Source organism: Myzus persicae, unplaced genomic scaffold (assembly GCF_001856785.1).
Source record: "Myzus persicae strain clone G006 unplaced genomic scaffold, MPER_G0061.0, whole genome shotgun sequence".
NCBI lineage: Eukaryota > Metazoa > Arthropoda > Insecta > Hemiptera > Aphididae > Myzus > Myzus persicae.
The window spans coordinates 73,189-93,659 of NW_019103632.1; the positions used below are offsets into that span (position 1 = coordinate 73,189).

At 31.9% G+C, this 20,471-nt stretch overlaps 1 protein-coding gene across 1 annotated transcript in view; it reads left to right on the top strand.

Moving 5' to 3' along the window:
- The first annotated feature begins 318 nt into the window (after positions 1–318).
- LOC111034955 (protein big brother-like) overlaps positions 319–20,471 on the top strand; it is a 31,171-nt gene continuing 11,018 nt past the window's right edge. The window contains exons 1-3 of the mRNA XM_022316410.1: positions 319–507; positions 5,835–5,921; positions 6,096–6,209. Of these exons, the coding sequence (XP_022172102.1) occupies positions 319–507; positions 5,835–5,921; positions 6,096–6,209 (390 nt within the window). The remainder of the gene's footprint in view (positions 508–5,834; positions 5,922–6,095; positions 6,210–20,471) is intronic.

The following is a 20,471-nucleotide window of genomic DNA, read 5'->3' on the forward strand; positions in this document are numbered from 1 at the left end:
TGCTGCCGTCACCTCGTCCGCGCGCGTTTAAACGGTCCCGCGTCGTCGTGCCGTCCGCTTCTGCGAGCGCACGCTTAATTTTTTTCATTAGTAATTTATTATTTTCACGCGCACGCCTCGGTACACAATCATTGCACGTACACTATTTTGGTACCCCCCCGAGACGATACTGTTGCCGGTGTGCGTTGTTCTTTTTGACGCTATATTGACCACCGCCACAGCCGTTCGCACGATATATAAGTACCAGTAATTCCACCTGTATAGGCGATAGGCGTAAATAATTAAAAACCGAAAAGTCAATCGATATACGACGAAATCATGTTGATGATGAACGATCTGGGGTCTATGGCCGCCGGTATGATGCCGTTTGACCCGATGTGCGGTGGCCTCTACGAGCAGCAGCCGCCCAAGCCTCGGTTCATATTCAAAATGCCAAGGGTCGTGCCCGATCAGAAGAACAAATTCGAAACCGACGAACTCTTCAGGCGCTTGAGTCGAGAGAGTGACGTGAGTAACTTATTTTGTCTCAACTTATACAATAGGTAGGTAACTACCTAACTTAACATCGATTCACATAGGTCATAGACTAATTCTTTATTAATAAATAACCGTCAGTGGATAATTATATTTATATACACGAGTTCCATAGTTCAAAATTTATACCTACCCTACAGCTTATGTTTCTGCACCTATATCATATTATATATATATAGTACCCATTACCTTCAGTGGCTATAGTGGTGGATTTTCCACATTTTTCTGGATAGGTCCTGAAAAATAAATAATAATGTGTACTTCAAAGATATTATTTTTATTTTCATTAAAAACTTGTATTGAATATAATATTTTTAAAAATATAAATAAATCAGTTTGGGGGGGGGGGGGTTGGGTCCTGTAAATCCTACAATAGTAGTATCAATAAGCTAAAACTGCTCTACCGGAATCCTTTGCATTTTTTTTAACGTAGATACTAGGTATGTATATATAAGTATTAAGTATGCTGAAAACGATGGTGAAGTCAGAATTTGACTGTCAAGGACTTAGTATGAAGTTTTAATGAATTGAAATTAATTGTATTTTCATATACACCCAACGTAGTCACCCGCTCGCTACCTCTAAGGGTGGGTCTTGGACTTCAAATAGCTATAACTTCAAAACTAAGTCTGACAACCAAATTCTGACTTCACCAACATTTTCATCATGCAAAGAAAAGGTGTCTCCTACCTATAATATACTATAAACAGTTTCATATGTATATAGGGTACCTTTGTCGTGGTGTTTTTTCGTATTGTAATGTTTAACTTAAAAGTTTAATTTAAGATGCAGTGAAATCCTGAAATTGTTTTACTGTTGAGGCATGCCTATTAACATACCTAATATGTCAGATATTTGGATATATATATATATATTATATATTAGTATTTACCTTGTACCTATGATTTTAATATTTAGTAGGTACAATTTATATATTTACCACTTCATGTGCCTTATTGTTATATTCAGATGCATAGCACTGAAACAGCTTACGTATTGTTAACTCTTAAATAAGTTTTATTAGTACCTACTATTAGTTATATTTATAATAATATGTATATTACAAATTATACAAAAAACTATGAGATTTATATAATTTTTTTTTTACTTGCATTTTTATGTTTTTTTTTTAATCTTATTTTAAACATTTATTGTTAACCACTTTTATTTATTAATTTTTATTTGGTATAGTTAATTAAAACGTTTTTAAATTTATTTACCGATAAATGCTAATATTTCAAGATCTACATAGGTACTAATATACTATACATAACACCTACTCACTTACTTAGTACTTACAAATTACATTAATATTAGGTTTCATTAAGTGTTAACCTGAAGGCTACACCACCTACACATATATGTATTTTTAGTTCCCTTTAAATAATCTTTCTACCTACATATTATGATAAATTTACAGTAAGTTTTAAATATAAGCTACTAAAATAAATGTTATCGATTTCAGGATTTGAAATTCGTGCTATAGATTGCTATTTTATTAACTGCAAATAACACAATTTAATGACTGCATTGCTCGATACATATAAAATCTTACAGTGGTATTAACGAAATACCACATCTTTATGATGAACGATTTATTAATACTTTCAATTTGTATTAACTAGTTATATAAAAATGATCACATGCAATACACAATGTAATGAATAATAAATAATAATATTATATATATAAAATTATAGTATATTGTGTAAACATTTAATTTAATTAAAAGTAAAGGTATAAGTAGGTAGATTACAAGTGGCCTAGGTATAATATTACTTTACTCGCATTTATAGAAAATATACATTGTATTTAGATTGAGTGTTGTTTGCGTATTTTTATTTTTATTTATATAGGTTAGTGTTTTTGTAGATGGCTACACAAGAAAGAAGTTTCTATAGCATTAAAATAAATAAAAGATTATTGCAGATAAATATTCATTTCTTTTAATTATTTCTTATTAGTTGGTTATTACTTATAAGTTATAAGTGTATTTATATTAATACTTATTTAAAAACAATTTAACACCTATATTATTCTTATATTATTTTATAAAATATACCAACTTTCTATTTTTTTTTTGTTTTTAATATAGCAATATTTACAATCTTTAGTCATATTTGTTTATACAATAAGTTAAACAATAACATAAATTCTACGACGAGGAGAGGCAACTAGTGTGGTAACCCTCTGCAGGGCTCAGTCTTTAATCTTTATATTCTTTAATATCCCGTTTAACGAATTGTAAAGAAGAACCCAGTATACTCTATGATTTTTAATATTAGACATTTAATCAAATTTAAAGGTAAGGATATTATCTATTGCCCGATGTAACTATATTATTTTGGACGCGTCGTAAAAAAATAAAGCGTAATATTATTATTCTAATTCATATATAGGTATTAGTAAACAATGAACATTGTTGCAAAAATAATATTTTTTTTATAATTCTTACACCTACAATAGGATAGTTAAACTGTGAAATTTGGTTCTATTATTAGTTAAATGTGTAATATACATAGTTTAGTGCAACTGGTAGGTATATGTGTTTAAAACGATTTTCGAGTACATCGAACAGCCCCCCGCTGATTCAGATTGGTGGGTGTAGAGACTGTTATTTATCACGTCATGGTATTTGAATAGCATTTTGAGTATTGGATTTTCAAATGAGAAAAAATCGTCCGGCATATAAATGACCAAGTTGTCGGGTATTGTGTCACTGGAATTCGGTGACACAGTATTTTTTTTATTATTATAACTTAGGGTTATATTACGATTATTATTATTACAGCAGGGTTGTCATAAATACACTCAACTTAACATTGTCATAGTATGGTATGGACCAAAGATATTATATGGCTATACTATATGAACAAAACTGCATATTCATCTAACGTCTTGAAAATAAGATTATAGGTTTATATATTTATTGTTTATTAACAATATATTAAGTATAATTTAACCGTATATCATTAATGAGATAGTCAATTTTTGTTAAGCCTAATTTTTTTGACATACTTCATAATTCTTCAAGAATATTGACATACTTAATTATCATTCATCAGTTTATCACCAATGAAGATTGACTTCGTTTTTCCTCCAATAAACTTTTCAACGACATTCACTTTATATTTTATAATTTATAAGGACTATATTTTAAATATGTAAAAATAGGATTTATTAATTTATATTATTCTTGTTACTTAATTTTAGTTGACGGATTTTATCGTTATTATATGATAAAATAACTATTAACAAATGTTAATGTTTATATCTTTATTAAATTATTTACACTGTACTCTCTGCGTGTATATCTGTTTACAGAGATTTTTGCATGTAACATATGGCTGTTGTATATAAGTTTGTTTATTATTTTTGTATCCCTCTGTTTTATAAATACTATGAAAACCAATAAATAAATAGTTCAAATAAGATAGATGCTAGACAGTAATAAGTAATGAAATATAAAAAATGTTTTAGACAAAACATCCGAAGGGGATTGAAAATTACAAGATACTTGCATTTATTATGTGTTGCATATTGAATACGATAATGAGTAATTCGGTTTACCTAATATCCTAATCCATTTGTGTATTTTAATAATATTATTCCTAAAAGAGCTAAAAAGGTGAAAGATTGTAGAACAGAAAATTAATGTCGTGAATCATGAAATTTTCCCGACCTTACTTAATGACTAGGTTTTACAAAAGTGACTATATTAATCATATGTATTTACACTTACGTATAAAACAAGTTTCATATTTCTCTCGGCTAATTACAATATACACTTTTGCGAGTATAACGAGAGGTAACGTGGTAAATATTTAATCAAAAAATACTATAACATATTTTTTTTATTTAAAAAATAGCTAAATTGACTTATTCCTTTTTTCCTAGCTGCGCAGTCCGAACCGTCCAATTATACAACGCAATCCTACGAACTATATAAATAAAACTAAGTATGGCGGTTATACCTTACGACTTAACTCATAGAGTGTTCCTTAAACTTGATAGTCTATATGAATAGATAGTAAACAATAAAAACAATAATATAAATAATATATATCATATGCAAGATAACATAGGTATTAGGTATACATACAAAACTTCTGAACTTACAAACCTATAGGTCACAGCGTTTTTATTTTTGAATAGCAGTAATGCAGACGAGATATAATATTAAGATAATTAGATAGATTTATAATTCTCATATTATATTGTGATGTGTATGACCGTGAATTTAATGCAATAGAAACCATAAATATGTGAAATTACGCAAAGTAAACGAATGAAACTAACTAATTAAAATAAAAAAATAAATTCACAATTATTTGTATGCTGTACAAAAAGTGTTGCACTAACAAATAATAAGTCTACGAAGTAAGAACCTTACTTGATAAACAATTCCATAGAAGAGACCGAGGTTAGTTGGCTCACTTTTTACACTAATTATATTTTGAATTCATTAAATTTCGTGACTTAAAAGTTCAAAGCTCTAACTACACCGAACAACTCACTAACATGTAAGCTACGTTTTAAGTTTAAACTATATTAATTATCATCGTTAGTATAAATATATATCATTTGTCCAACAAACAAAACTAAAAAACTAATAATCGAATTGACTTATTCCGCGGATGGAGCAATAGAACATAATATAATTGTTAAAATTAAAAAATATATATGTAGGCATAGTAGCCTATAGGAACCTGCTTTCATATTGAGCGTTTTATTATAATCAATAATAGTTGGCTCTGTAAAAATGTATTCCGTTTTTAATTTTGTTACAAAAATGTTTTAAAAAACTGTTAAAACCTCATAAATACAATTTACTGCTATACCCATATTATACTATACAAGTACAGAGTGTAACATATGCTTAGCTGACAAGCGACATTGACTTGAGATGCATTAATTTGTGTTCTTATCAAAATTTTATATTTTTTGAAATTATATAATTAACAATATTTATTGTATATTATCTAATTTAGAAAAAAAATGTATAAGAATGAAAGTTATTCCATACTGTTTAAGATACATATTTTTAGTCAGTTACTCAGTACTCTTTCGTTACACCCTGTTTAGTACATTATTTTAGTATTTATAGTGTTTTTTATTACCAACTTAGAAGGTTGAAGTTTTTATAATATTCGCTAGTACCTAATACCTATATAGTATGATGCAATTTTGAAATGTGATATTCAACATAATATATACATACCCCGAGTTCTTACATTTTGTCAAATATGACATTGTGTATTGAAAATCAGAGTCTAACTTATTTTATCTAATGATTTTAGGTTCGATACACTGGTTACAGAGACAGGCCGCACGAAGAACGCCAAAGTCGATTTCAAATCGGATGCCGTGAAGGTCATGTAGACATTGTAAGTTCTTTTTAATTCTAACATATTAATGACTCGAAATATAAACTCGCATTTATACATTTTTTTTTGATTGCACACAATAACTGTATTACCGAATATAGGCAAAAAAAACCAAAGCTCAATTTCTGTATGAAATAACAAGTATAATATTTTATTTATTCCTCTATGTTATAGGCATTCACCGCGACTGGAACCAATTTGCAATTAATGTTTACTCCGAACATGCCAATTCCTTCATACCATCAATCTGCCAATGGTACTTGTAATTTCGAAAAAGAACGAGGAATGGTGAGTAAAATGCACACAAAATCCTTTAGGATTACCATAGTTTGAATCTAATAAAACTTACTAAATATGTTCTCTTTGTTTTTCTATACATTTAATTATTTTTTTACATTATTTTATGCGGTGTTTTGGTTTTAAAAGAACATATTACAATGAATAGTACGATAAATAGTCGCTGAGAACTCAATATAATATTATTTTGCGGTCAAAACTATTACTACTACTAAACTAGTACTTTAAGCCATTGATTACGGTTTTATCTAAGTTGATTCAACATGTTAACTATTGCGGAAAAAATATGATAGATATGAGTAATTTATACTCCCACGTTACATAATTTAACGTGAGAATTATGTATACATAATATGGAATTTTGTTTGATTATGTTATCATGACAAAAGCGCATCAATGAAAAAATATATATTTTTTATTAAGTCATAATTTACACGATCGTATATAATTAATTAATTATTTTATTTATAACCGTGTTTTGCAAAAAAAATTATTGTTCCTGTATTAAGGAAAATTAACTTTTTAATTTAGTATTTATGCATTAGGAAATTCAAAAATTAATTAGTGTAAGTAGATACTTTATTTAAACATTGTCGCATTGAACTGGCAACGAAAATATTCCGTTTATTTAGTTAAATGGATAGACAAAATCACTCCAATCCCAAAACACGTAATGCAAAAGAATGAATCCACGGTAAACTTATTCTTCTTGTATATATCTTTCCAGTATTGACAAGAATATTTGTCTTCATTGCGTGGTTGTTTTATTTTTTTCCCTTGACAGGTCATTGTTGAAATTCTTATTTTATTTCAAGTACAAACAAACGATAGTTATTTTATTTTAACAATTGAGACAAATAATAGAATTATGGATGGTAGGCTGCATTATATTTATTTATAATAATACTATTCTACCAACATAAAATCTGTTTAATGTTACTAGCCAGCTATGGTAATAATTAAAAATATTACAATAAATATTGATATGAGTGTACAATGTACATTATAAAATATTTGATTTTCTTTATGCTATCTCATTATTCAGTATGTTTTATTTGAATCTATTCTGCACTTTGAAAGTTTCTAGGTTGGTATTTAGATCTGGATTTTGGGTCTTGTGTATTTTTAGGTATTTTATGTCATCTTTAAAGACTTGTCTCATGCAACTATCAATTATTTGTATGTGTATACCTAGCTACTAATGGAACATTATGGGTCGTTTTAATACCCTAAGGCCTTAGATGTAGTACGAAATATTTCCTACTGACTAATGCATTCAAGACGAACACACAATAGAGTATCTACCTACATTTATGTTACATATACATTATACTTATAGTTTATACTAATTAAATAAATTTAGTACTTACATTCTAAACGAGCGATCGGATGGACCAACTATATATGAAACATTGAAACGTATAGGTATACTCAATGCGCTTTATCATATTACCTACGTGTATAGGAAATCACAAATACCGAATAAAATAATTATAAGTACCTAGTCTTAAATACATTTAATTAAGTTCAGCCAGTAATCAGTATAGACTATAGAGTCCGTTCAAGTTATAATTACCTAAGCATATTAATCAATATTTTTACACTCATACAGTTATTCGTATAAAATATATTGTGCAGACCGTAGTTTGTGTGAATACCTACTTAAATCGCTTTTAATAACCATATTTCAAGTTTCAACCGATCAACCAGTTTTAAAAACTACTATATCATGTACTATAATAATATACGTGCGGGTAGGTGATGACGGCTGTAGCGCACGTTTCTTTTCACATATTTCACGTCGATTAATCAGTGCTCCACTCGTATAGTCCGTAGTTTTAAGTTGTCAAAACGTTCTGTCGGGAGACATACAACATGGCAATTTTACTTGTTTATATCACACGCACGCGCTCACGCACACACATACATGCACACAATATATGCTTATATATGTATACGCAGTGTTATCAATGTAATATATATTATTATTATTACATTTCATCAACAACTGCAGAATAGTATAACAATAACAATATGGACGCGTTGACAATCAATGGGGGGCAGTGTTTACGCGACGAAAATGCAGCAGGAAGAGGAGTGTCTGTATGGATTTTCGCGTAGATTACGATTATTTTTTACAATACACACGCGCACTTATATTGTAGGTTAGGTATATTATATTCAGAAAAGGGCAAGTAGGGGAGACAAAAAAGAAATCCTTTTAAAATAATAATATAATACTCGTAATATTCTGCAACTATATATATATATGTATGTACCTATAATGTACGGGAGGGACGCGTACTCCCTTTTTTCCTCTGGGATTTATATTATTATTGTCACACGCACACACAGACACAGGGCACATGTAACATCTCACTCGGCCGAATAGCTCGTATACGCACGCATATAATATGTACATGTATCATGTACATATAAAATATATATGTAGAGTCGTCGGCGACAAATACTTGTATATGGTATATAAGGGGAAACGGAAATCAATAGTGAAAGAGAAAAAAGGGCGCAAAGGGTGCCGCGTCGCCGCCATTTTGTTCCGGGCGCACACCAGATGCGACGGCCATTGTAACCGACTTGCAGCCAGTTTAAGTTTAAAAAATGTAGGAAGTCTTGTATATATTATATATCATGGGATATCATCCGAGTGTATGTGTCGACGAAAAAAAAAGACCGACAAAGACGTTACATTATATACTTTCTTTATCCTGCAGCCGAACAAAACGTTTAATCGGATGTTTTACTTTATTTTTTTCTTTTACGACTTTTTTCTTTTCGAACCCAATCGTATAGCTGTTAAAAGAAAAAAAACGAGAAAAAAGATATGCACACATTTTATCATACACGCATACTTCACACGGCGTTAAATAGCCGAAAATAATATGTAAACATACATTATACTATTGTTGTTTGGAAGTGCGTATTAGACTCACCGCGCAGCTGACATCAACATAAATCATAACAAGCAAAATATATGATGGGATAATATATTAGATATTTTATAAGTTTTACTATGCACTATGTGGTTATGAGATACATAAAACCATATATGACTGCGACATTATTGCAGATCATGAACAATATTTAAGCGTGATTATTTGACTACTATAGATTTCCGGGTATATGTTATGCTTATTAGTATCTAATATGATCGTATTAAATTGTAGAAATGGAAAATAACTTAATATATTTTTATGTAAAAAATATTATTAATCAAAAACTGCATAATATGAACTATGGTTAATATTGTGTTAATGAGGTACCTACTCAAATTTACACGTAAGATTTAATGACTGAAGGAAAGTATTTAGGTTTTTGTTTTAATATAGGTAAAACATTAGATTACTCATTCGATACATTTAGATATTCCTAAAGTGTCTAAAATGCCTTCCATATTATTTTAACATTCTTTGGTATCAACTATAAACAACATCAACTATTGTTGATTTCATACGAGTTTTATTTTTAAAGACTATTTTAGATGAATGTTTATTCATGTAATATGGGCACTGACCAGTGAGGGGCCTACGGGTTTTGAACGTAGCAATTTTTTCTAAAACGACTTTTTTTTGGTTGTTTGAGATCGAACACAATTTATTGATTTAACCCCTAAACTACCATCAAAAAAAAAAAAATTAGGTGCCATGTTACCACTCTGTTCAACAATAGGAAATGTTATGTTATAAACGTATTGCCGTCGCTTGAATTTGTATCAAACAATTTAACTTCAGTCGTATAAAAAGTGAATAAATACAATAATGTTTATTGAAGTTCCATTATAATTTTGTGTTTGAATTATTTGATTAAAATATCCTAACTGTATCTTAAAAATCCAGAATATTAAAATTATATTGATTAATAGATTATATTTATATACTTATATACGTAGAAGAAATTCTAGAAAAATTATTCATCTAGAATGATTCAAAATAATTCATTCGATTTCAGATGCTCGTATAGTTGTATTTTTTAGGTCTAGAACAATATGGTATACACTAGATAAAATAAAAATATGTCAAGTTCAATTAACTGTACCTATCAATGTTCTATGTGAACTCCTTTGGTTAGGTTAGGTTAGGTTAGGTTGACACTAGGTCGGCCTGTGCTTTTTCCTTTGCACAAACACAATGTTTCTTCAAACTGCTTGTAGTACTATCGACGTGTACTCCGAGTAGTTTGTGCATCGATCCCGTAATGACGGCGAAAATCGCGTTTCACATTGTTATTGTCGATTCACGCTTCGAAAAACGCTACACACAAAATGCTTTGTGGTGTCAGGTCAACAAATTTGGGGAAACTATAACGTATCACCGTAAGCGATTATTTTAAAATAATGAATTAATGACATTTTAAAACTTGAGAATATCCTCTATTAATTGGTATATAATTTGATAAGATAAAGTCTATTAGTAACCATTATATTATAGCCATTTTAAATGGGATGTATCATTTTGAATAACCTTGTATATTAATATATATTATATATAGGTAGAAGTCAATTTATTATTTCCGTGATATCTGGTATAATTGGTACATGATTTGGTTAGGCGTATTTATTATATGGCATGGCTCATTATTACATCGTTTAACCCACCTACACAATAAATATTAAAAAAAAAAAATAAAGCAATCTACGAGGGTGGTGTCAAAACGGTTAGTATTATTATACATAAATACAACGCGTACCCGTCACTACGTTAGCTGTCTGTCAAATCACCACGGGTGACTGGAACTGTTAGTTTTCACGCCGATCCGCCACCCTGAGAGCCTATTATATCATTAACAATAATCCATTGTTTAATATTCAGAATATTTTTTTATTCTCTTGTATGACTTTTGTCGGGGAAACAAAAAAAATAGTAGTTTCTTTTTTCTTTTTTCTGTTTGTTTCCTGAACAAATCCCGACATGCTGCGAACACACGCACGCTGGGTAAAAAATATAAAAAAATTACCCTGGTGCATTTACAATAGTTTAATTTGCAATAAAAGCTTTAAGCATATATATTTGCTAAAATTATACACCCTCAAGTCATATATGATTGTGTTCGAATCGTACGCATAATATAATAAAGACCATACTACATAATATATCGTCGTCATACGGGGTGGTCTTGGAAACTTGAACTGCATTTAAATGACTGTATAAAAGTCAATTTCATTAATATCGCTATAATAAACTATAAAGTTTCGCTTCAAATCCATTACACTTCGACTTTTCCTTAATCATAGAAACCAGTTTTATTCGTTTAATAGGTACCTAATATATACCAAAAGAGTGCCTGCGAGATTCGCATAATAATATTCCCGAGTGTCTACATCGAATCGGCTCGGGCACGATATCATTTAATATGAGTAACGACGAGTTTTTATGTCAGCGTATGAACTGCTGCTGCAGCAGTTTGTATGACTACCGTGCAGAATCGTCGACGGCATGATAATAATATCTTCATGTCGATCGGTTACGTTGTACGTCAAATTCGAAATTGGTCGCGAACAAAAAAATAATAAAAGGGCATGTGGACGTGTTTCTTTGATAGCGTACATGCGTTCTAGACAGGCTTGACAAATTTCTGAAGGGCCGGTAACGTTTTACTGCGGGGTCTCAATTTCAGATGTTTGTATTAAAAAAAAAAAAAAAAAAAATAATGCATATCCTCGTTCACGACCCTATAACTTAAGTGTATAAATAGGTATAGGATGCTCTTTTATCGCGAACCGGTAGCGCGACAAAGCCGTTTATAAACGTACCTATATATGTACGTATTATGATACAGGTACTGAATACTCACAAAACGCGCTGTACATAGGTACATAATATTTTGTAGGGATGAAATAATAATTCAAATGTAATTTTTTAGTTCAAAAAGTAGGGAGTTACGAGTAATGTTACTTAAAAAAAATAATTAATCACAAAATCGGTCCATAACGATATTAATAAGCTGTGCAATGTTATACGTTACAGTGTTACATTATATTTTACAAGCTGTATAGCAGTACAACAGGTTCAACAGGTAGATACTCGTGAATTGTTAGTGCTTAAATGGTATACATGAACGATGAACAAAATGTATAAGTGTTAATTCCTGGGATCTTTAATAACATTGTTGATAATTATCTAAATGTCTTAAACTTTCCAAGCCGTAAATAAATTGAATTGATTTTTAATTTTTCTCAAATATCCTAGCCTCTAGGTCTTTTAATATATTATTATCTACCCTCGTAACTTCTTTAAACAACGTGCAACGTGGAAAATATGTTACTACGTGGAAATTACTTTTAAAAAGTAATTTCATTACAATATTGCTTTGATTTATATAAAATGTAATACAATTACTTTTGAAAATAATTTCTAGTTAGTTACTGTAAATGTAATTTCGTTACTGTAATTTTGAATTTGCGTTAAGTTACTATCCAATACCCAACACTGTAATATTCTTAACGGCGATTTATAGTTGAGTACAATTGCTGGTTGTAGGTGGGGGGACCTACCTACATAGCGCTATTAAGAAATGAATGAAAGTACCGTTATACCAAAAACGAATATAATGTATTATTTTTTAAGCTACTTGGTGGTGGTATTACTCCATACACATTACACATATATAAAACGACTTATAATAATAAAAGAGAAAACAGATTAAGGTCATTTAGCCAAAAAAAAATTTAAAAATACAATACATACAGGTATCTAAATCTCTTTGGTCCGGTCCACGTGTAGGTTTTTTAAGGTCTCAAAAAAGACCCCAGTACATCTTTATTGTAGTACATACTGTGCTATGCGGTTCAAGAATCATATTATAGACAGGAAAAGGGATCTTTTGGGTATTCCTCTGCATATTTGGTGTACATATGTTAGATGCGATATCATGCTGTAGAACCGGATTATGTGAAATTGGGTGAATGCATTTCCGTACAGATGATAGTACTTATTATGAAGATTTTTTTTTTTTTAAGAAGAATTATTCAAACTGGCCAAAACGAAACGCGTTACAAATTTGCCTACACAATGGCGGTACCTCGGGCAGTCGACTATATTATAATATGTCTGTATGTTGATGTGTAGATGTTCGCTTTAAAAAAACTGAACACAGTAATCGGCATGGCACAGGTGATATTTATCATGTGATTTCAAACGCGGCGTGGATACTAAAATTAAATGCGGCAGTCATTTGGTACAGTTTGACGTTTAGCAAACAATATCATCAGGACATCAGCAATACCTAGTTTAAGTCTAAATAAATTAGAAGATGAAAAACTCGGAATTTACATATTATTATTATCATGTTAAGGTACCTACTTAAAATATATAATAATATATATACTTATTGTTTTTCACATTCATATAGGTACTCATATCTCATAAGTCATAACGCGTATAATAAGTATTAATGTATTATACTTGCATATTATACAGTATTTGCATATAGGTATCTGTAATTGAGTATTGTACATTTTTTCCATTTATTTCAGTAATGATTTGTTATAGGGTTTTTTACTTTTTTGAAAAGCTTTGTTGGATTTTAATATTATTGTGGTTTATCATTGACTGAGTACATTTTAATCGTTTTTCTGAAAAATATTAACACGTTTGCATATTATTTTAACATTATTAACTTTTCGAAACTGCAATTTCTAGTGACTATAATTATAATTGTGTAGGATATAATAATAATAATAAAAATAATAAACGATACGTTGTTAAACGGTGAACAGGTGTGACAGTTAGTGGGTTTAGATATTATATATATAATACTATATGTATTCGCAGTGTTGGCGTTCAAAGTGCATAATTGCATAATATGCTAACTGTAGCAAATAGTACATTCCGTACGTACGTCCTATAATATATTATATACTTTACGCACACGCCTACACGATTTCGGTTTATATTATTATGGCTGAATAGTTGAACCTGCACTCTGTGGAGTATATTGTGTCGCATCGTTAGATCTGAATCGTGTGTTATAAATAAGTATACATGTATATATATATGTGCAATTTATGTATTTACATAATAATATTATATTATTTGTGTACACTGCAGTCTGGTATACCTATGCTTATTCGGTCCCTGCCGTTGTTGAATGACAATAATAATAATAATAATAATAATACTGTAATGACTTGGCGAAAATCTACGCGTACGGAGGGTGTCGTCGAGTCGTCGAGCGGTGCAGTGTTATATATATATATAATATGAATTGCTTGCTGCTCCAGCAGATGACCTCGTCCCGAAACGTTTTATTCTGCTAGAAGTTATTTTCCAAGAATAATAGCCCCCCTGCTCCCTATTATAATAAATAATGGAACGTCGCGCGCGCCCCTTTTAAACCCTCTAAACGACTTCACATTTGTCAAAGCCCAAGGGTAACTATCGTTTATCCGATAGTCCTCCAGCATTATAATGCATGTAAAATAATCATAACACGTTAAAACAATAAGAAGAGCATTTTAACATCTATTAACGTGTCGTAGATACCCCTACCTACATTTAACCTCCGCATAGTCGTTATATACCTGCATCTATATAAGCGGCCAAACCACTGTTTAAGGGATCTGTAATAAGTTTTTTTTTTTGTCATTATTATTTTGTTTTTTTATATGACTGTTCTATAATAATTTCTTTATAAAACGTTATTTGTTTTGTCCCGAGTGACACGAAAATTAATTGCATGTCGTTTGTAACGACTGCGTGCGTTACCGGCCTGCCAAAGCGGATTGGTGTTAAAACGAAGCGTGATATAACAAAAAATAATAATATTAATGTAGGTACAAATTATCATATTATGTGGTGCATTGTTCGGAATAAACAAAACTGGCTACGTGGGAATGTACGAGTTTACAAGGTGTGCTTAAAATAATAAGTCGAGCGATTTTCCGCCCGCGGACATCGTTCATAGGAATCTATTTAAAATAATAAAAAATGACAGTGAGCACATACAAGTAATATGTCAAAACATTAAATGAAAGTTGTGTTTTTTTTAACCTAACCTATCTATATTCCGGTTGACATACGTTCACACTATCTCAAATGTCGATTTAACGCATATTATTGTACAATAAGAATAGAGAAATAATCTTTATTAAGGTGTGTTGTGTATTGTATCTATATTATATACTGGGCCTTTGAGTTTTCGTATAAATATCAATAATTTTGGGGTCCGGCCTGGCTCAGTGGTTTGCCTCAGACCCTCAGTCATTCTGAGGTCAAGCATCGCCGGCGTCGCTAGTTCCCGTATGGGTGACCACCTGAGTTTTTAGTGACGATATTTTTAGTGAAAATGTATTGCATAAATTAAATACCAAAAGATTTTTTCACAATTTACACCTTTTTTTGTTCTAAGAAAAAAGTGCAACACGAGCTTAGTTTTTAAATCCAAGATAAACATATCTCTAATTCACTGGTTATTGAAAAAAAATCAAATATGGCTGGTATCTATTACAATTTATAATTTTAACATGGAAAATAAAATATGTCAATTTGAGTATTCTTAGTCCTGTTTATTTTTAATTTGCGTCTACATTAGAACACAATTTACGTAGAAAAAATAGGCGTAAATATTTACGACGACCTTCGAGCAAAAAAAAAGTTTGTTCGTTATTTCCGCAAAGATTTGCGGCGTGCAAAACCGTTTTAATCGATTTCCACTCGAACGCGCGTATGAGATATTATAGAAATGAAATAGTTGTACCTGAGCTTAGTACATAGTGCTGCAGTTGTACCTACATCATGTTATATTATTGTACATAATAATAATTGTGTTGCCTACCTACAGCGGCCAATCGATTGAAAACGCGCGTCGATTCGGAAGAATTCCTCAGCTGGAAACAACACATCACACACGTCGTCGATATTATTTGATTATTTTTACCCTTTTTTATTGTTATTATTATTATTATTATTATTATTATTACGATTTACCCCCGTGTCGTAATGACTTGTACCTTATTCCAATAACGCTGTGCACCCTCTCGTACAACTGCCAGCGTGAACGTTTTGTCGTCACATTAGGGCCTCTTTGACTCTCCCAGCGTGATCCGAAAACATCGCGTATAATATGTATGTAGGCACATCGCTACGTTGTCCTCGCAGCATAAGTCCGTCGGCGAGATTCGCGAACGTATTGTAATTAATAATCATATAAATATGTGCTATTTCGGACGCCCATTAACACACGCGATAATTATTCTCGCGCACTTGTACGCGAAAACATAAAAAGAACTCACCCGGCTGACGCATGACAATAAATAATTGTGTCCGTCATCAGCATATTAAATTTAAGTCTACTTGCGACGTGTGTGTGTGTGTGTTTGTTTATCGCGGACAGACATCTGTCAACAGTCACTGTGCCGCCGAGTCCGTTTACGCAACCCTTTTGTCCGTCCCCATCATCATACATAATATAATATTATATAATATGTACACATTTGCAACTATATATATATATATGTCGTAAATATTATAATATTATGCCGCCGCGGGTCCTCTCCGTCACCCCCTTAGCTATATACGATCGTTCTACATAAATGACGACGACCGTGAAAACGGCCCGCCAACCCGATCGGTTGCTATGAACACAATAATACACTACATATTACTATCCACCTATATTATCGTTATTATTACAATGCGTATAAATGTTCGATTTTTATGCATTTATCGCCCGCGACTGATTTTTAATTTGCATTTACCGATGTCCATAAATTACGATTCATCGACGCGAACCACCGTGCAGGCCAACCGTTTAAACAAATATAATAATTATACGCCAGACGCCCTATAAAATATATGCGTATCGATGTGTTTAGTATTATATAAACTAGAGGTAGGTACATAGATGACTATGGATCGGGATTTCTGTTTTTTTGGGAATCGTTCTTTTTTATTCCGTTTTTGTCACAAACCTAAATCCGTGTATTATAGTTGCATCACATAACATTATAAATATTGTTATTATTGTGATTAGTGTAGACATCAAAACGAGTCACCACGACGTGAGGCAGTCTTGACTTTCTCGTTGACCTCTTTCGCAGTTGAGCTGTTTACGCAGTTAGTGTGTATTCCCCATGAGTAAAACTATCTATATTCTATATTATATAGCGTACAGTACATTTATTAGATTAACGTGTGATTTTTAAATTACGCAACTCGTGAGTCATATTATGAATAAAACAAATAGCCGGAAATCACCTCTGACGAACGTATATTATATTAATTATTTCGCAAATCGATTATTTTACCTATCACATGCACAGAAACAGAGTCACAGATCTGTGTCGTAGAACACTCATTATTTTTTAACACCTAACCCGGACTAGACTTTAGAGCAGCTGCAGTTCGGTCTTAGGAATGATAAATTCGTGACGAATAGTGGCAATGTAAAAATGTTGGAAATTATTTCTTGCGGTCTGTGAAATGTTTCAACAGCCCGTCACTTTTTGCGATTATAGCGGCATTGCGATGTCGTGCAAATTGTGAAATTGGTCATGCAAATCCATGCTAATTGCGTGCTAATTATTAATTTAAAAAAAAAATCAATACTTCTGAATGGGTGCGTGACGGGAACACCGTCCTCGGCCGCTGTATAACCATTGTTTCCCGGCAATCTCTCGACTGCAACATCGATTACTATATAATATTTACCAATCGTACAACGAGATGAGGTGTCGACCATAATAATAATAATAATAATAATAATAATATGATACCTACGTGAGGGTATTATATTATATTTTGCAGTCGTTCGACCGTGTAATAATATTTTGACTGGATACAATAATAATATAATGCCCGACACATCGACATATCGTGTGGTTTTTTTTTTTTGTCTTTCCTTTGGTCATTACTTTCCTATAGGATTGTTTTGATTATACGGGGAAAAAAATAAAGCACAGCGCAGGACACACGATACGTGCGCACAACGGCCGAAACCGCCGACTCGCACAGACCGCAAAATATGATTATTATTACACACACGTACGACCGCAGTGGTTTTTGAAGATCAAATTTACATATCCGATTTCTCCCAAACCGACCTTCGCCCGCGTACAATATCATAACCGCGGTCTGAGAGTACACACGCACACTCGTGTATACCTCCGGTCCGACAGTGATCCTTCGTGGGCTACCGATCCCTGAATACAGTAAAGATACCTATAATTTGTAACTATGTATAATGTTAAACTGGTTTTTTCAAATTTTTTACCGCTTCTAACAATATGTTCATCTACAGAGTGATTCGCCGAGCATGAGCACCCATTTTTTCAATCATTAATGGATTTATTCGTATTCTGGTTTTTGGAATGTTCATATAAATTGGTGCTTAAATAGACCATAAGATGAAAAAGACCACGATTCTTAAGAATTGTCTTACTACTTAAGGAGTGTCCTGTTTTCACTGTAAATTATTTAGTGAATAATTTTTTTTGAAAACCTTTACCTAATTTAAAATTCTAACAACTATAACGAGGATAGTTACGAGTTTTTTTGGATATTAAAATGTTTATACTAAGCAGAACAGTACTGTTTAAAAACGATTTGAAAAAATAAAAATTAATAGATTGGATATGGTATTTTTACAAATTATAAATATTGGTACATTATAATATTAATTAGGTATTAAAAACGTTTCAATCACTGTAGTCCCCGATTATCTTCCAAACCCATTAAAATGGTGTATACACTATACTGGCTATTATTATCCTTATATAATATAAATGTGTAAATAACTAAAAACTACTCGTTCAAATAATCGGTATATAGGTACGTACGAATGTCTGAAAAAAATGATTAGCTTATATTGTTATATAACGGGAGAAAAGCGTGGTTCTGGTCGAAAAAACAGAAGTCTCCACTAGACTCTCCCCAATAGTAGTACAACGATCTTCGAAACGTGAATACGCGACGCGTTTTAAGTACCTGCATGTTTAAAAACTCCAATAATCAGATTTTGAATAACTGCATTATTGGCGAAAAAAGGAGGTGAACACACGGTTGACGAATCACCCTGTACAACATAATATAAGCTCGCGTATGCCGGGCATACCATTACTATAGTAATATATTACAACAATACTACGTCCTCTTCGCGCATATATGGGTATACATATAATAATAATAATAATAATAATAATAATAATAATAATAATAATAATAATATTAATAATAATATATTATATTGTGCGTGTGTGCGCGCGCGTGGAGAAGACGGGGAAAAATATAAAACCACCGTCGCCGCGAGTAACATCATCATCGTAATGCATCGCATAATATAATATAACATAATATGATGATAATATGGGATGCACCCGACCGCCACAGTCGCCATTGCCTGGGTGGCCCTGTCCGCGGACGTTACTTCCGAATCGGCAAACTCGGTGTGCGCATGTATCGAATGTTGCACTCCGTGTATAATAATTATATACATACATCGTGTGTGTGTGTGTGTGTGTGTGTGTGTGTGTGTGTGTGTGTGTGTGTGTGTGTAATGACGGCGTAACACATACCTCCACGCCGGCCCGTCGTTACCTCACACGCCGCGGCCCGTGCCCACACGGGTCCGGTATGACGATTGATATTATAATATATTGATCGTATTGCGACTCGTGTGCGACGTGTAATATAAGGCCGGAGAGACGAAATCGGCATCGGTTCCCGCGGGTGCTCCTAGTGATGTGTGATTGTATTGTGTCACGGGCGATGACATTACGTCAACGTTGTGCTCGTCTCTTTGGCCGCCAAAATACTATAGCGATATATTTAGGACTTGTTTGCTCGAACTTTGACGGGTTTGCGATTGTGTTGGTTTTTTTTTTTTTTAGTCTTCAAAGGTTCTAATGGCCAACAACGCAATAGCACTTTCAGTGTCTTCGAACGAGTGAAATAACAAAAGTTTGAACTTTTAAGTGCACATTTTTTCCTGTTCGGAGATTGATAAAATTGTAAACAAAATAAGAGCATATCTCCCGATTTCGCGGGTTTTTCACAATGCATAATATTACATAATCTGATGATTTTACACACGTTTGACGATCAATAAAATATTAAAATGTATAGTGTGTGCTAAGAACTTTATCGAGTCTTCATTAATCGATTAATCAATCAGTCAAAACCATTCACACAGCCCTCATATTCATATAGAGCCTTCATACACTAATCCACCGACGTGCTTCTATCTTAGATTTTTAGCGATGATGAGCTCGAGCACATTATCAACTGACAATCGTCGGAAAAT